This window comes from Rhopilema esculentum, chromosome 14 (assembly GCF_057945365.1).
Source record: "Rhopilema esculentum isolate cy_ngs chromosome 14, ASM5794536v1, whole genome shotgun sequence".
Classification (NCBI taxonomy): Eukaryota; Metazoa; Cnidaria; class Scyphozoa; order Rhizostomeae; family Rhizostomatidae; genus Rhopilema; species Rhopilema esculentum.
Window position 1 is genome coordinate 4,608,830 of NC_142828.1, and position 17,533 is coordinate 4,626,362.

The 17,533-nt window shown below is 36.3% G+C and overlaps 2 protein-coding genes across 2 annotated transcripts; one reads left to right on the forward strand and one right to left on the reverse strand.

The window, feature by feature from the left end:
• Positions 1 to 387: 387 nt before the first annotated feature.
• Positions 388 to 7,955, forward strand: LOC135696389 (rab9 effector protein with kelch motifs). Its single transcript, XM_065215768.2, has 7 exons — positions 388 to 753; positions 1,154 to 1,306; positions 1,946 to 2,104; positions 2,866 to 3,015; positions 4,475 to 4,624; positions 6,353 to 6,454; positions 7,332 to 7,955. The coding sequence occupies exons 1-7, from the start codon at positions 507 to 509 to the stop codon at positions 7,442 to 7,444; spliced, it is 1,074 nt and encodes a 357-aa protein (XP_065071840.2). The 5' UTR covers positions 388 to 506; the 3' UTR covers positions 7,445 to 7,955.
• Positions 7,731 to 16,088, reverse strand: LOC135696391 (lysosomal thioesterase PPT2-B). The gene is made up of 9 exons (XM_065215771.2): positions 15,894 to 16,088; positions 14,475 to 14,767; positions 13,468 to 13,563; positions 12,967 to 13,030; positions 12,727 to 12,782; positions 10,877 to 10,972; positions 10,316 to 10,409; positions 9,922 to 9,979; positions 7,731 to 9,653 (listed from the first exon to the last, which is right to left on the reverse strand). The coding sequence occupies exons 1-9, from the start codon at positions 15,917 to 15,919 to the stop codon at positions 9,510 to 9,512; spliced, it is 927 nt and encodes a 308-aa protein (XP_065071843.2). The 5' UTR covers positions 15,920 to 16,088; the 3' UTR covers positions 7,731 to 9,509.
• Positions 16,089 to 17,533: the final 1,445 nt, after the last annotated feature.

Genomic DNA, 17,533 nt, shown 5'->3' on the forward strand with positions numbered 1-17,533 from the left:
TCAAGAACGCTTTGAAAGAACATTTTAAAGATTAAACTTGTATAATAATTGTATAATAATAATTTTAACTTAATAGGACATTGTCTATTTTAACGCCTTTTTATTACTTAGTTGTAACTTCCTCTTTTAAGTATTTTACCAATGTTTTTTAATTTTAGACAGGGCTTCACTTGATATTAGCTGATTGAATTACCCTGTATAAATAATGTACTATTATTATTGTTGTTATTACAGATAACAAAGTCTATTTTCTGCCCTATGTTAAAGAATACTTGCACCATATAATGAGGTTCCCTATATGACCCCGATTTCCCTAATTCGACCCCTTTCCCTATTTGACCCCGAGCGCTAGCGCTACCAACGCGAAACAAGAGCTTCCAACAACTTGAGGCCAAAAGAGCTGTTGTTGTTGCTCTACATTGCTGTTGTTGTCAGCATAACAACCATAACAACCATACTGGAGGTGGCCTAAAATTTGAGTACTTTTGAAAAGTGCCTGGACAGCAATGGAAATAGTTCCGATGCTAGATGCCGGTTGCCAGGCCGTCTTAGGCATGTGGTATCTGTTAGCTGTTGAGGGTGATGGGCCCTCTGCGCGAGTGGGCCACGCAAATATATTATGCCACTGCCCTGTTAACGATTCATGTGAAAAGGGGGATGGAGCATCTGCTGACACAGTCATATCAAACTTATTAATTGTAGGTGGCGCTACCCCTTCTGGACCATTCAATGATGTATACAATTTAGAGCTTTGTATGTTTAATTTTATTTTGTTTCGAAAATGTTGAATCGCTACATTAGTTTACTAGTTACATACAGTTTTCAAATTTTCGCCATTCTCAACTAGCTGTCAATTCCTCAGACCTGCAGGGCCTCAGGGACACCATTGAGCAATTTATCATACTTGGAAAGTTCACCTGGAATATTGGGTACTTGGTACCTGCTTTTGGCAAATGGCAATTTGCATGCCCAGGCCCAAAGCACTTTAGTGGACGAAAATCATGGCTTTTAGACTAGGGGGGTGTGCTTTGCCCCCCTAGACTATCCAAATGAGGATATCAATTTGACCCTTCTTGAATAATTTCTTTTTGAAAAGTTAAGTTTCCTTTGTTTTCTATTTTCTAAGAGTTTTGCTTTCATTTCAAATCTCTAGCTCCTGCAAAGTATAAATGGTCTAAAATGCACTCAGAGGGTCTAACCCCTCGTTATGAGCATGGAATAACAAGAAATAAGAATGGAGACATTTTTGTTTTTGGTGGTGCTCAACAGGATGGAAATTTAAACACTGTTCAAGTGCTTAGAAAAGGTTTGTTTGGATCCATGCAATTGAACTGTTGAATTTAACATTTTACTTCTTTTTCTGTATTATGTAAACTTGCAAATTGCCTTGAATCATTCTTGATATTGACAAAGTTAGTTGACATGCAGAAGAAAACATTCAAGGCAACCCTGTTTTAAAGACCCATGGGCTCATTTTGGGATGAGGATGTAAAAGATACTTCAGAAAAAAGGATTCTTCACAAAAGATCAAATAATTTTTCCCTTTCGACAATATCTTTGACTTTACGTTTCCTATGTTTTTAAGATATACCAGGTTGGAAAACATGTATGATTTTGTAGAGGCGTCAATGCGACCAACAGCATATTATCAGCTGTGACCTCAAGCGGAAGCATTTGAGCTGTGAGCAACAATGCCCATATATACATTACTAACGTATGATCCCAGTATGATATATGAATTTTTTGATATTTTGGGTCACTAGAGGTGCAAGGTACGAGAACAAGAAGTCTAGCGTTGCTGCAAGCATATGCAGGTTTTCCAGCCTGGAAGATATAGGCCCATGGTCTTGAATGCTAGGTAATAGGGTACATGCTGTCATGTGGAGGTATGTTTAAGTGTTTACTTGAAAATTACACAGGACTAAAGATGTTACGACTCTTTTAGGAGCTGAAAAATGGGAAGATATAAACCCTACTGGATGCTTGCCAGCACCAAGGACCTGTTTGAATACAGCAACAATCAGCAATAAGTTGTATGTTTTTGGTGGAGGCTTTCAAGGTGCAGTGCCTGTTTCTGATACTCAAGTGCATGTTTTTGACCCAGGTATGTATAAAAAAATTAAGGTTATATGAATACGTCTTCTCAAAATTTTCAGCCTGCACTTCAGGGATGGGGCCACAGGAGATGCTTGAGGGGACAGAAGCATTGTCTTCATGGAGCCCCCCCATCAGCACTTCAATTTTTGAAAAATTTTAAGCAATGACGGCACATTCATAACTTCCACCTTGAGATCTTTTTTATTATTTTTTATTGTTTGATTTTTTTTCAATTTTTTTTCATTTTTTGAACTAGAATTATCACAGCGAAAATGGTGTTATATTACATCTTTGTGGGTGGTTCACTCACTGTCGGCATTCTGACATTACAGCCCCCCAGCATTTCTTTTATGGCGCCATCCCTGCTGCACTTGTACCTTTAGATTATCTAATATATACTCATTCTTCATACATAAAAAAAGCATATGTGTTTTTAGACTCAAGAAGCTGACCCTGGCTGTTTTGTTTCATCTCCTGTAAACTTCACTTTTTCCTATAGTTCATTTGGGGGTGACAACACAAGGGGTTATGAAATATAGTCTTCAACAGACCTGTTCAGGATATTGCTATGTTTGTAAATTCATTACTTTTTACATCCAACCTTTGATATTCATTGATTTGGGTACTGGAAAAATGATAATTTATTAGCACAAATATGATTTCTAAAGTTTTGTATCCACTTCACCTACATTAATCCAGAATTAAACAAGAACTTTTGCCATGGAATACTACTGAAGAGAACTTCTGTTGAATTCATCTGACTTTTAGATGTATGTACTTGGACCCAACTAAAATGTACTGGTCAGACACCTTCCCCAAGGCATGGCCATGTTATGGTTGCATTCGGTAAAAAGATTTATGTGCATGGTGGAATGGCAGAAAGGGATATACATGGTGATTTATACACATTGGACACAGGTGAGATTATTCATTATCTTAAGTCCTCTCTGACTAAACATTGTGTTCTAGACCCCTTCCCATGTAACTAAGTGAGTGCCGGAGTGTGACATCATCATCATAAATATCTTTTCAGAATTTCTTAATTTTGACCATGTAAACTGAAAGAGCAGCATAAAGTACCTTTAAGTATGCAAATTCAGTTAGACATGTTCAAAATTGGGCAAGATATGGTCACTGAAAGATTCGAAAGTTTGCTAACAAAATACTCTGGCCTGGTTCATTAAGTTATGAACCAAGACCAAATTATAGAGTTTTGATGGGGAAAAAGCCTGTGTGCTCATGTGATGATATCTCAGCCAATTTCTAATTCATTCAACTGATTCTGGGTCTACAGTCGCTGACAGAACACCCCTCTTGATTACAAAGTCCTTTTACAGTATCTATGCTCAAGGATTGTGTTAAAGGTATTCATGACAAAGTTAGCTTGCTACTTTACTTGCAATCAAGTTTTTATAGAACTGAACATAAGTAGCAACATTCATACATTTATTTACCAATAGACATGATGCTTAGTTAACATGAATAATGCTGTGTCATGATTGAATAATGACTGGAGTATGCCTAATGTAATTTTATTGAAATTGTCAAGAATGTTTCAAATAAAAAAAAATTAGTACAGTCTGGGAAGAGTGTATTGACAACAGAGGGACAAGCCTCCAATGTTTTTACAAAACAATTAAGCCTTTTGCAAAATCTTTTCTTATTGGTCTTCAGTTTGCCCCTGGCCCCTACTTTCCAACTGGTGTTGGAGCCCCTGCAGACTGGGGAAGTAAGATGCTTGAAAAGGTCAATTGACTGGACACCAACATCAATAAAATGCTAATTTCTATGCAAGGAGTAGCCTTCAGGGTCTCGCACTTAATTTGTGAACTAGCTTGATATGGAAATTCTTTCTACCCAAAAGGACATTTTTAGCACCTTCTGGATTCCAATTCCTTGTATCCTTGATGCATTCCTTTTTTTGCCGATTTTTGCAATGATGTCTCCCAAAGTGATTTCAAGCAGCACCACCAAGGAAGGATTATTGGTAAAGAAGGTACAGGGAGCAAAAACATTTTTAGAGGACCTAGAACAGAAAGTCAATTTACAAATCTGGGTTTGCACTGCGTTCCACCCTCACAAAATATACTTTTAGTCTCATTTGCAGGCCTAGTTTGCACGGTTCATCTTCTAGTGTCTTTCCTAAGCTACCGGAAAGCCTTCTGTAGCTTTCTGTAGCATATATACAAGGGCAAGCTCTCTGTCGATAGTTTTGTAAAGTTGGAATATTTTGATCCCTTTTGCGTTTTAGGACTTTGGCTAAAATCGTTCTTATCTTAATTACCCTTCCCTCCTTTCCTAAAAACTGTTTTAACAGGTTCTGCTCATTTTGGGTCTTGCATACTTCTGAATTATTTTTCTTGCTTTCCCATCTTAGAAACAAATAATTGGGAGGAAATAAAACAATCTGGAGATATTCCGTCTTCAAGAGCTGCACACTCAGGAGTCGCAGTTGATAACTTTATTTATATATTTGGTGGAATGAACTTTACTGGGGCATTGAGCGATCTGTACAGATTCGATATAGGTAAGTCACAGCTTGTAAAATTGGAATATTTCAAAGATGGCAGGCAAAACTTTTTTAGATTTGCTATAAAACAGTCATACAAAAGTAGATCATTTTTGTTGTGCCCATTGATATCAATTTATTTTATTTATTGAAAATAGTCATTCTTTAAAAATGATTTTGAAAAAAGTAACCATTTTACAGCATGCTGAAAGCTTCTCAGAGTATAAAATGTTAGAATAAGGTTCCGAGAGAACAAGATGGAATAAAAATACCCAGTTGTGGATCGAAATAGATCAATAAGAAAAACGCGAGCTTATGACCGGTATAGTTGACCAATCAGTACCGCGTGCCTGAAGAAAAATTACCACTGGAGTCCAAGAGAGAAAACGGACTCCTTCTGTCTACAAAATGGCAGCTTTTTCGTTTGTATGTAGATCGATTTCAAAACTGCTAGATGAAAAGACGAACGGGCTCTGCCAATTATCTGAAACATGTCATCACTATAGACTTTGGCACAATATGGGCTGTCTATGTTGTCCGAGGGTAGAATCACTTGTTTTAACGGTTTTTCTAGACCTACAAGATCGTGGAGGCTGTTCCCCGTTGAGGGGCAATTTTGTTCCTTACACTCTTTTTTTTATAAGAACAATTTTATAAGAACACAAGCCTCAAAACTGGTCAAAAGTTAAGAACAAATTAAGAACAAGCTGAGGCTGAGCTACTGCAAAATGCAATTTTGAACAATGTTTTTTCCAAAAATCGAGGATTTTTAGCGATGTGTGGGTGCTTTTTCGGTGAATATTCAAATTTGTCAACAAATTAAGGCTGTCTCACTCACTTTGTTGGCAAATGAGGCCTGAACACCTCCTTAGAGCGAAAAAGCTAGCAATAGCACTGCTTACACCCTTTTAATTTAAGAACAAATTAAGAACAATCCAGCTTCAGATTTTCGAAAAAATTAAGAACAATCAGCCTGAACTTAAATTTACTGGTTCTTATATAAAAAAGAGTGTATGTTGTAAGGAGCATGGTGTTTTATCCTTCCAGAGTAGGGTTGGCTTAACCAACGTCCAACCCGTGTTATCTGCGTTTACGCTACAAAATTTCCAACCCAGTCGTCAACATATGGCTCTGTAGTGTAAATGGAGCCATATTCTACACTTTGGAGAACCCAAATATACATTAACTTGTCAAGTACTATCAGGATTGGCTTATTGAGTACTTTCTTTTTATGTGAATTGAAATAAGGTTAATTGACCTGGTAAATCTGGTAAGACCTTGTAAGTCTGGTAAATAAGTTAAGTCTGGAAAACGCAAGAATTTATGTTCAGCATGACAGAGACATTGGCGTTTTCTTGGCACAGCCACGGAATTTTCCCTTTGGAGTGCCCAAACTCCCCCCCCCCCCCTTATACCTCTGGAATTCCAAGCAACTCCAAGAGCGCAGTGAATGGTTTGCTTTCAAAGCTACAGCCAAAAGTCTTGGAACACTAACTTCTTTCTGCAAGGTCCAATTCAACCATCCCCTCCCTCCCTTTATTGATTTGAAATGTTGGTTTACTTTCGAATGATGTGTAAGGTTTGGAAATATTTTTTTCCTGTGACTGGAATTATATTTTTCGCAACTAGCTGTACGATTCAAGCCGCAGGGTGTTAGTGTATATATTGAAGTCGTTTGATATTGGAAATTTTTTAAGCTTCGAAATCGCAAGCACCGTTTACGAAGCTGTTACACCGTGTTTTTAGATTTTTTGGTGTGGAACAAAGTTGAAATTGAAGGATGCCCTCCACCGCCGCGACTAGACCATACTTTAAGCTGTATCACTCACTTCGTTAAAATTGAAAATGGTGAGTTTAATTATGCAAATTTTATTGTCAACGTAGCAGAGTTTCGATTCGTGTTTTTTCTTTGGTAAATATACCTAGTGATATCAAGTGTAGACACCATTCTATTGCCATCTTACAAGAGCACGAACACAATGATAGTCTCATCTCACACTCATACTGACACTGATACATTCAAATGTCAGTTGCTTGGAATTGTGGGCTGTTTCCGGTATAAATTCATTGAAAAACCTTCGGGCCAGTTTGAATGGTGCAGATAATGCTGCTACTCCTTTACCATGTTTTTTATTGAATCTATCGTCCCTTGAAATATGTGGGTGGAGGAAGGGATGCTTAGAAACATTTTAAGAATTGATATTGAGGAGTTGGAAAAACAGGGGGTTGCGAAAGCTAGGAGACATGGATTTTTGAAGAAAACAAAACTTTCATAAATTTGTACTCTTGGAAGAAAATGATAAATAATTCTCACTTTCACTCTCTTAGGAGTAAGTGATAAGTTATCTGTGAAAAGGATTAAATGACTAAAGTGTGGGGTGTTGAAAACAATCCAAAAATTAACCAATTGGGATAGGGGTGATCATAACGTACTCTTGAGCAGATTTTTATTTCATTTGTGTTTTTACACTTTTTTAGGAATATAACAATGAAATAGTTCGATATATATTCCTTTTATGTGTCATTTTGTAGAGGAACTTTGACCATAATGTTCCTTTCCATCTATGAGAGACACGGCATGAAACTCATGTTACCTACCAAGGCAATGTTTTATACTGAAGCAAAATCTATTCAAGAGATGATTGTCTATTTTCTGTAAGCTTTGCTCCAGCGCTCGTGCATTGTTTTACAACATTTCAACGTAAAATTTTGCTTTAAACATTAGAGGAGGGAAAAGACTCGCCTTTGTACCGGAAGCAAAAGCTGTTGGTATCATTTGGAGGTATGGACACAACTGGGCAGATATTTGATGACGTATTTGCAATAGCTGTAGCATGAAGAGAGCAACATACAAGCCTTAAAGACATTCAAAAACACCACGGATATGGCGTATACTTGAAATTCGCTCAGCTGCCATAAACATGCAAATTTAATACTTCAAAGCAGCGAACAAGAGGACTGATGACGAGTTCCCCTTTGGTGATTGGGATTCTTGCCCCCAATTCACGAATGGGTAAAGTTTACTTTCAGTTTTCTAATGTATTATATGCGTTAACTGCTGGGCCATATTTGCTTGGCGTTATGTGGAAGAAATATTGTATAGAGTAAAAGAAATAACATGCGATTTAATACAATCAAAGTATCATTTCCGTTGATTTGTAAATACTTCAGCATTTCATAGAAGTCGACAATTTACAATGATAGCTTCGACGTTGATACTTGATGCTTTCTCTCAGAGGTAAGCACACAAAAGGCACAAACAAAGGCAATAGAAGCTAGGCGCTCAGATGTCGAAAACTTTCTGGCTTTCCATAAACCTAAAGGTCATATTGGAATGCTCCTCTTGTATTGTAAACCTTTTGGTATAGCTTACTTATTCCAAGCAAAGCAGTCTGTTATGACCATATAACCATGCTCGTTGTTAGGTCAAGTATTTTCTTATTTTATACAGCAAAACCACAATTAATTGAAACCGACCACCTTCTAAAAATGGGAAAAATTTCGTCTCTACATTTTTTTACTACCACAATGTCTCTTCTTTGTCAAGGAGCGTAGACTCTGCAATCAGACAACGTCCGTAGAGGTTTCACTGTGTCTTATCGGTTACTCAGCCAAATTTCAAACTAAAATCACTGCCAAAATTACTTGGAACACCCAACACTTTGCGCTATGCTTTTCTATTTTTCATTTGTTTCCAGAATACAACTACTTCCGTCCCCCTTTCCCCCTAAAACAATGTTGCACGTATAGAAAAATATCAAACAATCCACAATAAAAGCATACTCCATAACCCCTTCCTTTTTTCTATAGTAAATCAACATTGTTCTTTGGAGGAGAGGGGGGGTGGCTGAATTTGCCTTTGAAAACTGACGTTAGTGTTCCAAGACTTTTGGCAGTGATTGTAAATTGAATTGCTAGATAACTGCCTTTGCGTAGGCGTATGTCCCTGTGGCCCATGGCTCGATTGGCACAGAATTCTTCGACATCTGAACGCAGCAATTACAATATGATATCTATATCACTAAAATACAAGTTATTACAAATGCTACTTTATGCGCGGTTTTTATTGAAAAGTTTCTGTGTAAAAACGTCATTAACGCAGCGGTTCTACATTTAGTATTCTACGATTCTACAAGTTGTTATGTTAATGATGTTTCATCTGGAGAATTTAAAGTACAAAAATCGGTGTTCCCAAATTGTTTATGAAGAGATCTACATGAGATAAAATTACATTGAATTTTAATCAGATTTCACTACTGTACAAAGGGATTATCTTTACAAATGCAGATATTATTACAGTTGGTTTAAACGTGTTGAAAGGTGCGACTTTGCAAATCAATACAGGTTGAGCAAAAAGTTATGAAGGAGGAAACAAACAGGGCCGGTATTATAAATAATTCGTGTGACTGATTGATATAGTCACGCTGTTTGCAAGATCGACAAGAAAAGTTTTGCTGAATGGGGTAGATATTCTTGGATATTGTCAGACTTCAGGATGCCACAAAACCTGTTGCATGAGACTTTCTCGAAATGTTTTATGGTGATCATACGACACCAGCCCCTCAGGTTCTTCAGTTCACTTTGATTTGCTTAACATGCGCAATAATGATCTATTTTAAAGATAATGCGCAATAATGATTTAGTTTAAAGAGCATGCGCGAAATTTACTGTGTTCAAAGGTATAAAAAAATTGCTTTGCTTATAAAGATACATTTGGGGAGAGGGTGACTTTCACTGTTTCCTCAGTACCCTTCTTACTGTTTCTTAACTTGTGAATAAAAACTGTGCATATTCTAAAATTTATCATACAATTCTAATTAACAAAAGCTGCAACAATAATCGAAAAAATTAAAAAAACGCATTGTTTACATAAAAGTCACTCTCAAATAGCACAAATTCAAAACTAACGCAGCCATTTGTTGACGTACTTGTCGAAAATCATCTTGCTTCGATGCCATCCCTGGTGATGTATTCCTGGAACCGGATATCGAATCACACCTCCTCTCTCGTTAAGTGAACGGAGACCAAACCAATCTTCAATATACGCCTGCATTGGAAGTCATCATTAATAGTTTAAAAAACAGCATTTGGAGGCCTTCCCAATCGTTCAAATAATTTACTACAAATAATAATATTCATATACATAAAAATTTGCCTTTCTATCGATTGCCTTTAAGCAAAGTCCGACTTACAAATAGGAAAATGGAAATGAAGTATTTCAATATAAAACAGAAATTTGTCATTACAAAACTTCAAAATACACCACAGAGTGAAAAAACTAATGCTATTAGCTGAAATATAGGTTTGGAACTCACTCTCTGTTTTTCCATGGGTACAATGTTCTCTGCATCTTCGTCTAGATATGCAAATATGCTGCAAAGAAAGTGGTAGATAAGTAATCACTATTTTTCTTTTGCGATCATAATTGATATGAAAATACTGATATTGGATATATCATGCTTGCAGTTTGCTTGTGCCAGGCCAAATCAACTTAAATTAACGCCACCTAGTTCTTCTTCCCAAAATACCAAACACTTCTGACAGCGTCTTCAAAGCAACGATAAGCAATGAAAATGAAACCAAATGTGAGAGCATAAAAGCAATTATGAACACCTCATTAGGTTGCGCTTGAATTGATTGGGCAACATCGAATCGTTTTGTAAAGATGCTTGTTTCAAACTAAATTCGTAAATAAGGTGTTATAAATACCTCGACTGCCAGGGGTTGATAACACCATCATCTGGCCCTCCGAGGGCAACAAATCTCTGAATTTTCAAGAAGCTTTTCTTCTGACTCATAGCAACTTAAAATGATGTTAAAGACCACGATTAATATTCCTAACCTTTGATTGATTTCATAGAGAAAAAGTTTTTATTTTTCCTAATATATTCTTCTTAAAGTTCGTGATTTGATTGACCGGGCCATTCAAAGCTCTTATGCAAATGGCTTGGATAACACCAACAAATTGTTAAAAATCATTCTATCTTTTCCAAAACAGAATATTGAATGGGAATTTAAACAAACATACATACGCGGAGATAGGGCCCTGTAAACCCCCTGTAACTCGTCATCCAATGTTTCAATTAATGTTAGGTGAAAAAGTTAGTCAGAATGTACTGTGAAAGATTTCGCTTTTGATAAAAAAACTATTTGCAGCGATTGAATTATTCAGGGGACGTAAACAAAGAATATCAGCCTTTGAATGTCAAATCAAGGGACCATTGCTTGAGAGGGAAGGTGAAAAGGTATAATAAGTATTTAAGTATTTACCTTTAGGGTCATAGTTTGCAGCCTTTGGGTTGTTGTCTAACAGCGGCAAAAATCTGCAGATCTCCTCAAACTCTTTGAAGTATTCAGGACGAGGATCTAGAAAGTAGATATCATAAACAATGGAAGACCTATAACACATGTCTCGGAATCTAGAGAATACTTTCATGTTCTCGACAACGAATAGATTCAGGTTTGCATAGAAGAATAACATTAAAAACCAATATAGCTACAGATTCTCAGAAAGGGCCTACTTCTTTATCAATACTAATCGTGTAAGGTGTTTCGTTTCCCTCTTAGCCGTTGCTCAATCGTAGAATGTGAACATATCAAGAATGTTTATAATTTTTACTTCCATTTAAGGTGCATTCGGCTTGTACTTCAAGCCTTAATTCATATTATTAAGCCTAACAGAGCTCTTTCAACGGTTAACCATACTCACTATTATTGTAGTTTTTAAACAGCTCAATAACACTAGATACTAGATTCAGGATTTGGACGAATCTAGAGATTCAAGGCAGGTTAATTGGACTCAATTTCAAGCTAGAAGATGCTTAGAATGTTTAAAATCGGGGCAGAGCAGAACAAGAAATAAATCAGAAACATTGCGAAAAAGCTTTGAATCAATTTTCCTGGCTACCTTTAGGGAATGAAAGATGTAAGGAATTTAGGTGCATAAAACTATGATTCCTTTGGGACACTCGCCGTAAATTTGGCTAATGCGCCAAAATATGCAAGAAAATACCCTGGGTACCAGAGACTTGAATGTCGTGTCGAAAAGCAACCGCAGAAGGAAGTAAACAGATGCCCCCATTTTAATTTTCAACTCCACTCTCTAAAGGCTTTGAAACCGATGGATAACAAGAAAACAACATTGCTGGTGCTAAACATCGTTTTAGTCTTTCAAGTTAAGTTAAGGGTACACTGGAAGAGTTTCTGGTCAAACTTCCTCGGTGAGTTTCAAATAATTATACTTTTTGTATCGTTAATGCCCATCAGTATTCAGGTAGTTAATGTACTTTATTTACAAGCCTACCAGCTTTTCGTGCCGAAAATTAGCATCTGTTCGAGTATATTTAACCTTGGAATAGGCAAATTTTGGTCATAGAGACAGTCAGGAGAAGCGGTGCACCGAATCTTAGCTTGTTATCTTTCAAGCAAACCGCGCGAACCAGTTCTTTTCGATGAACTAGAACGGATATCGTTTGATTCTAATTTGATCCATGCTTTTTAGAGTGTTATCGTCGTTAACCAAAGCAAAGTGGTCTCAATGGACTGTGTCAAATGAAAAGGAGTTCAAGTTTTTACTGTTTTATTGCTATGTTTGCTGTGTTTTTATAAAACTAATGATAATGATAAACATTCCTGGGGTTTTGGCTTTTAGAAAAGTTAATACTTAATATGTGGGGTGAAGACAAAGTCATGGCATTAATTGAAATGCCTTGAAATTTTGGTGAAGTTTCTGACAAAACGACATACTTAATGACATAGCATTTATTTTTTCATAAGTTAAACAAGACAAAGGCGTAAGGCAAGCAAGGTGTCATTTGTAAATGATGCCCAAATTTACATGCCATGATTTTTTTTGCTTCTATTGAAAGGCACACTGTTCTGATGCTCATAGGTCTTTATTAATTAATTTTGAGGTACAGCAAAATTAAGGAAGTGTGATACATTTCTTTGTTCTGTTGACTGAAATCATTGTTTTGGTGAACAAATAAAAGACGCCACAAAGTGGGCCTTTGAATCTCAATCATACACCCTATGTCAACATTTTGAGTAAAAATCTTTTTTCAGTGCAACGTTTGTTTTTTTTTAAAAAAATTATTATCAAAAATCAAAATTCAACTAACCACGCCAATAGTTTGCAACTGACATAATATCTTGAAAAATTGTTGTATAAACAAGTCTGGAAACAAAATAGAATTTCAATGAGAACATAAGAAAAGCTACATATGCTTTACTAACTTACTTTGCTATTTTGGCCAAAAACTATCATGTACACAACATTTAAAATATACTTTTTTTAAAAGGGTATTTCAATCAAAACAGAGCATAGGGCAGCTTAAAAACAAATCAAATTCAATGTTTACTTTGTAACTTCATCGCGTGTCTTGTTTTGCAGTAGTGGTAAATATTTTTCCCATGATGGAGGTACTAGAGAAAAAATAACATTTAAATGATTTATAAGAAGGGTTTTTACTAAGACTTAAAATTGCTTAAATGTATCAAGGTAACTTTTATAGACAAGAACATTAGAACAAATAAAGCAATCAGGTGAAAAAATTGTTTAAATAAAATTTCAAACAGCATACTTAGAATCATAATACTGCTTATAATTTACTTTCATGAATTATGCAGAAATCTCTCATTAACTTATTCTAATATGCCATTGAAATTACTGTTTACCAGTCTGTCACAAAGTGCTATATGCCGTATAGGCAGAGCAGTACACTCTCTTTGGTGTAAAGAACAGGCTGGTTCAAAGTTGCTTCTCTGAGTTTCATGCATAATGTGGCCATCGGGCAATATCTGCCAGATATAAGATAGTTGATTGTAAAAAAGTGGACAAAAAAATTAAAAGTGGGACTTACTGCCAAACTGGCCAAGCAGTGGAGAACTTAAAGTTATCACTGTGTCCACATTATGATCTGACATCATTTCAATAATACCTCTACATACCAATCCACCTACAAACAAAATCATTGTGTGCTTTTTCACAAGATGTCATAAGATTATCAAAAAGTAAACAGATTATATGGAACATAGCATTGGGATATAAACAAGGTAACTAAATGCATGAAGAATATAATTCTCTGTAATGTCTTGGATAGCTGAACTGGGTGTGAAAAAACCAAGACCCTGCCTTTAGCATTCTTTATCATCTTCTATCACATCAACTTTAAAAAAAGGCTAGAACAGCTGGTGTCTAGTAGACCAATGTATTCAAGCAACAGATGCAAACAACTGAAGGTCAAGGTTAAATTATGGTTAAATTATATATGTACCAAATGATATGCAGTTTTTAGGATATTGGATTGAGGTACAGAAAGCATGTTTTGTAAATATAATTAGGTAAAGTGTGTTTGGTTATACCCCGTTTGCAATTTTTGTGCTTTGAATACCCAAAATCTTTTATAGATCTTAGATATGAAAAAATGAAGAATTAATTCAATTTTATCCAACAAATACTGGGCAAATGCTTGTGGTTAAATATCAATTCGAAAGGCACCAGAATCTTGAGATGAATATTTGCAAACCCAAGGGCTGTTCACCAACAGTAATCATACAAGCATGCTGTGGCTTTCACTAGAACATGGTTTTTCTTTTAGTTGTGTGACCCTGAACCTTTAACTTGTGTACCTTTTGTATAAATCTTTTAGTTTATCTATGTTTTGCAACATTCTCTCCTTTTTAATTAATGTGAAGCCAGTATCCTAAATATTCAAATGCACCTACACTGGGGTTATGTTATTCTAATTATAGTTCTCATATCCTTAGCTTATGATTGTATTGAAATGCTATAATTTTGAATTAACACAACTTAAGATGAAAAACTGATCTCTTAAGATAAAATGCAAAACAAATGAAAAAAACCTACCTTGAGAATGGCAAATAAGGTGGACCCCATCGGGAGCTTGTTCCATAATTGCCCTTACTTTCTCTATGAAGTATGGCAACTGCTTATCTAGTGGTACAAAACTAAGGAGATTGTCATATATATCCAAAGATGTCACATTTGTACCAGGGCTTGCTTCCTTTATGTAATTCTCAAGATCTGACAACGCCCCACCATCAGCGTTAACTCCATGCACAAGAATTACTGGTTTATAGCACCTTGCAGATTGCATCACAAATGCAAGGATGAAAAAAATCATCCAGCCAACTTCAAACCTGGGGGTTAGAAAATAATCAGCAATGATGCATACTAAAGTTCCCAAATATACCATACAACACAGTTCCAGTTTTAGCCTGTAAGGGACCTGGCTGGAAAACTTCCCTTACAGCTATGCTGGATTTCTTTTGTTCACTCCTGACCCGTAACATCAACAAAGTCGTATATATGTTATACTGCAGCCATGTATATATGAGCATCATTGCTCACAGACCAGATGCTTTTGCTTGCAGGTCAAAGGGTTAGGAATACCATATTGGAATCTTTGAAAGATGTGCAGGGGATCTGTTTCATATCCATTAAAATTGTGCATTTGCAATAAGCACTGATAAAAATTTTGTGCGGCTGAGACTAATTTTCATAAAAATACAGTATGTAACGTTTGATTATACATTTCAGAGAAAAACAGCTGGATGAATCATTGCAACTAGATGCATCATTTTAATAGAAATTGCCCAGCTGCAACCACAGCCAATAGTTGATGTTTGCAGGGGATTTATCCACCATGCAAGGCCAAAATTCCAATCTGATAGGAATATTTGCTGGAAGTCTGGTTGTTTCATGGTACCTAAAAACTGCCATACATATGATGAGTTGCATACATTAAGTGTGTGAGCAAATGAGGAGAATTTAATACAGGTGCTCTTTCACATTATTCCATTGGTGTCAACAAATCCTTGCAGTTCTAAGCAAGGTCTTGACATGCAAGGTCTAGAAATGAACGAATGAACCACTTGCTAATACAAAACACAATTTCAGAAACCGAAAGAAACTTCGAGGCCTATCAAACGCAATCATAGCTGGTATGGAACAACAAAACTTGTAAGATAAACTGTACTGAAAAACATCGCGGCACCAAGCGTGCAACACTATAATTTCCGGGTTTTATGCTGCGTGATAAGTTAGTCACCTATCCACCTTCAAGCGACAACACCGATAAGACATCTCTCTCAATTAAAAATCTATAAAAGCTCAGATATGAATCTCTTTTCTAAAGTTAAATAATACATGAACTTAAAGATACCAACAAAGTTGTGAAATATCGCTTTTCAGTCTCACAAACTATGACAATGTTAATTCATAACAGGTATCTCGGTCAACAAAAAGAGAACTCACAACACATACCGTTTAATTATTTTAAAAGATATCATCTTGAGTTGAAGTCTGTTACTGGAATGCTTCTATAAATGCTTAGTTCACCAAATTGAGTTGGTTATTTACTCAGCCTGGTGAACATTCACTTTCGATCAGCTGCAGGAGATTTAAAACGCTGACACTTTCTGGTCACAAAGTTCCCCAGATCACAACAATGATGGAATCTCTTTTTGATGACAAGGTTTTCTATTAAGCTCCTGTGCAGGTTTAAAAGACGCAGTCACATGACAGACCTTATAGAAAATCGCCGCTGTTCACTGAGAAGCGTAAAGGACCGCGAAGCATATTATGCATTAAGGGGCCAAAAGCGTTTTGGGGGCTAAACATGATACAAGTACCCCAGTCTAGAAATGGCTTGGGGGGCATTTTTGAAGTGGGGTCTACATCTAATCTTATCCAGCATGTCAAGTAACAACAGAAAACAAAGTTTCAGGTTTATAACTAGCGTACCCCTAGTATAAAAGATATGGAGAAGACCCGAAGGAGAACTGGGTACAAGTACCCCAGTCTAAAAGTAGCTTTGGGGCGTTTTGAAGTGGGGTCTGCATCTCATCTTATTCAGCATGTCAAAATACGCCAGAAAACAATTTTTTTGAACAGTTTAAAAGATATAGGGAGCGGTCACACCAAGTATTCTTTTGCTAATCACCTTAATCGTATGTAATATTTTTGGTCAGAGCAACTTTTCTGTTCTGCGATTTTCGTGTCTTTCAGCGGAGGAGAGGCTATGAACTTTTGGTACATAGTCCTTTGGTAATCTCGTGCCAGATTTCACTTAAACGGAAGGATTCGCGCCATTTTAACAAAATTGTAATATTTCAGTAAAATATTGATGTAGAAACTTCTCTTTTGCTTCTTGTGCAGATTTTTCGATCAACTGTTAAGTCAAGGGCATTATGTCATTTTAAAAGAAGAAAAAATGCTTTCGCTGCCTTGCCGCTATATCCTCACTGGTAGAAGAACCAGGTAAGTTCCGAAAGGATAAGACATCGTGTAGTACTTCGTGATTGAATATTTACGTGCCAAATCGAAATTTATTGCTTGTGATTTTGCATGACAAACTTATCTAAATAGCACGTCAGAAATTTATTTATTTAGATTGCTTAACAAGTGATTAGCTAAGTTTTAGCGTAATCAGGAGCAATCCCAATGGATTAAGGCGGTTTCCTTCAATGTTGAAGTAGTCCGACAAAACTCCTTAAAAATTAAGCGCAGCAATTAGCCAGCCATGGTTGGCTTAGAAAAAGTATACTTAATTTTTGGTATTACCGCACCCGTGGAGGAAGACCTAAAAGGGGACTGGGTACACGTACCCCAGTCTAAAAATAGCTTTTGGGGGCATTTTTGAAGTTGGGACTGCATCTCATCTTATTCAGCATGTCAAATTGTGTGCTTCTACCAACTTTCATACTTCTATCACAAAAAAAATTCAACTGCTAAGCGACTGCCTTGCCTTTTTGTAAAAAATAGCAAACTTAAAAAAAGTCATCATTTTTTAAATCGTAATGCTTCCTTCACCCAATCAAGACGATTCAAAGCAGTTTCTGATCATTCTCAATCAATTTTAGCCGGGATTGGCCGGAAAACTTTCCCTTCGATAAATAAGACTT

Excerpts from the sequence above, each read along its gene's own strand:
- LOC135696389 (XM_065215768.2), top strand. The coding sequence starts at position 507 with ATGGAAATAGTTCCGATGCTAGATGCCGGTTGCCAGGCCGTCTTAGGC. Across the intron at positions 1,307-1,945 it reads TGTTCAAGTGCTTAGAAAAG|GAGCTGAAAAATGGGAAGAT; the intron begins GTTTGTTTGGAT and ends CGACTCTTTTAG. Across the intron at positions 3,016-4,474 it reads TTTATACACATTGGACACAG|AAACAAATAATTGGGAGGAA; the intron begins GTGAGATTATTC and ends TTCCCATCTTAG.
- LOC135696391 (XM_065215771.2), bottom strand. The coding sequence starts at position 15,919 with ATGATATCTTTTAAAATAATTAAACG. Across the intron at positions 10,973-12,726 it reads AGTTGCAAACTATTGGCGTG|ATCCTCGTCCTGAATACTTC; the intron begins GTTAGTTGAATT and ends TCTACTTTCTAG. Across the intron at positions 9,654-9,921 it reads TACCCATGGAAAAACAGAGA|GCGTATATTGAAGATTGGTT; the intron begins GTGAGTTCCAAA and ends CTTCCAATGCAG.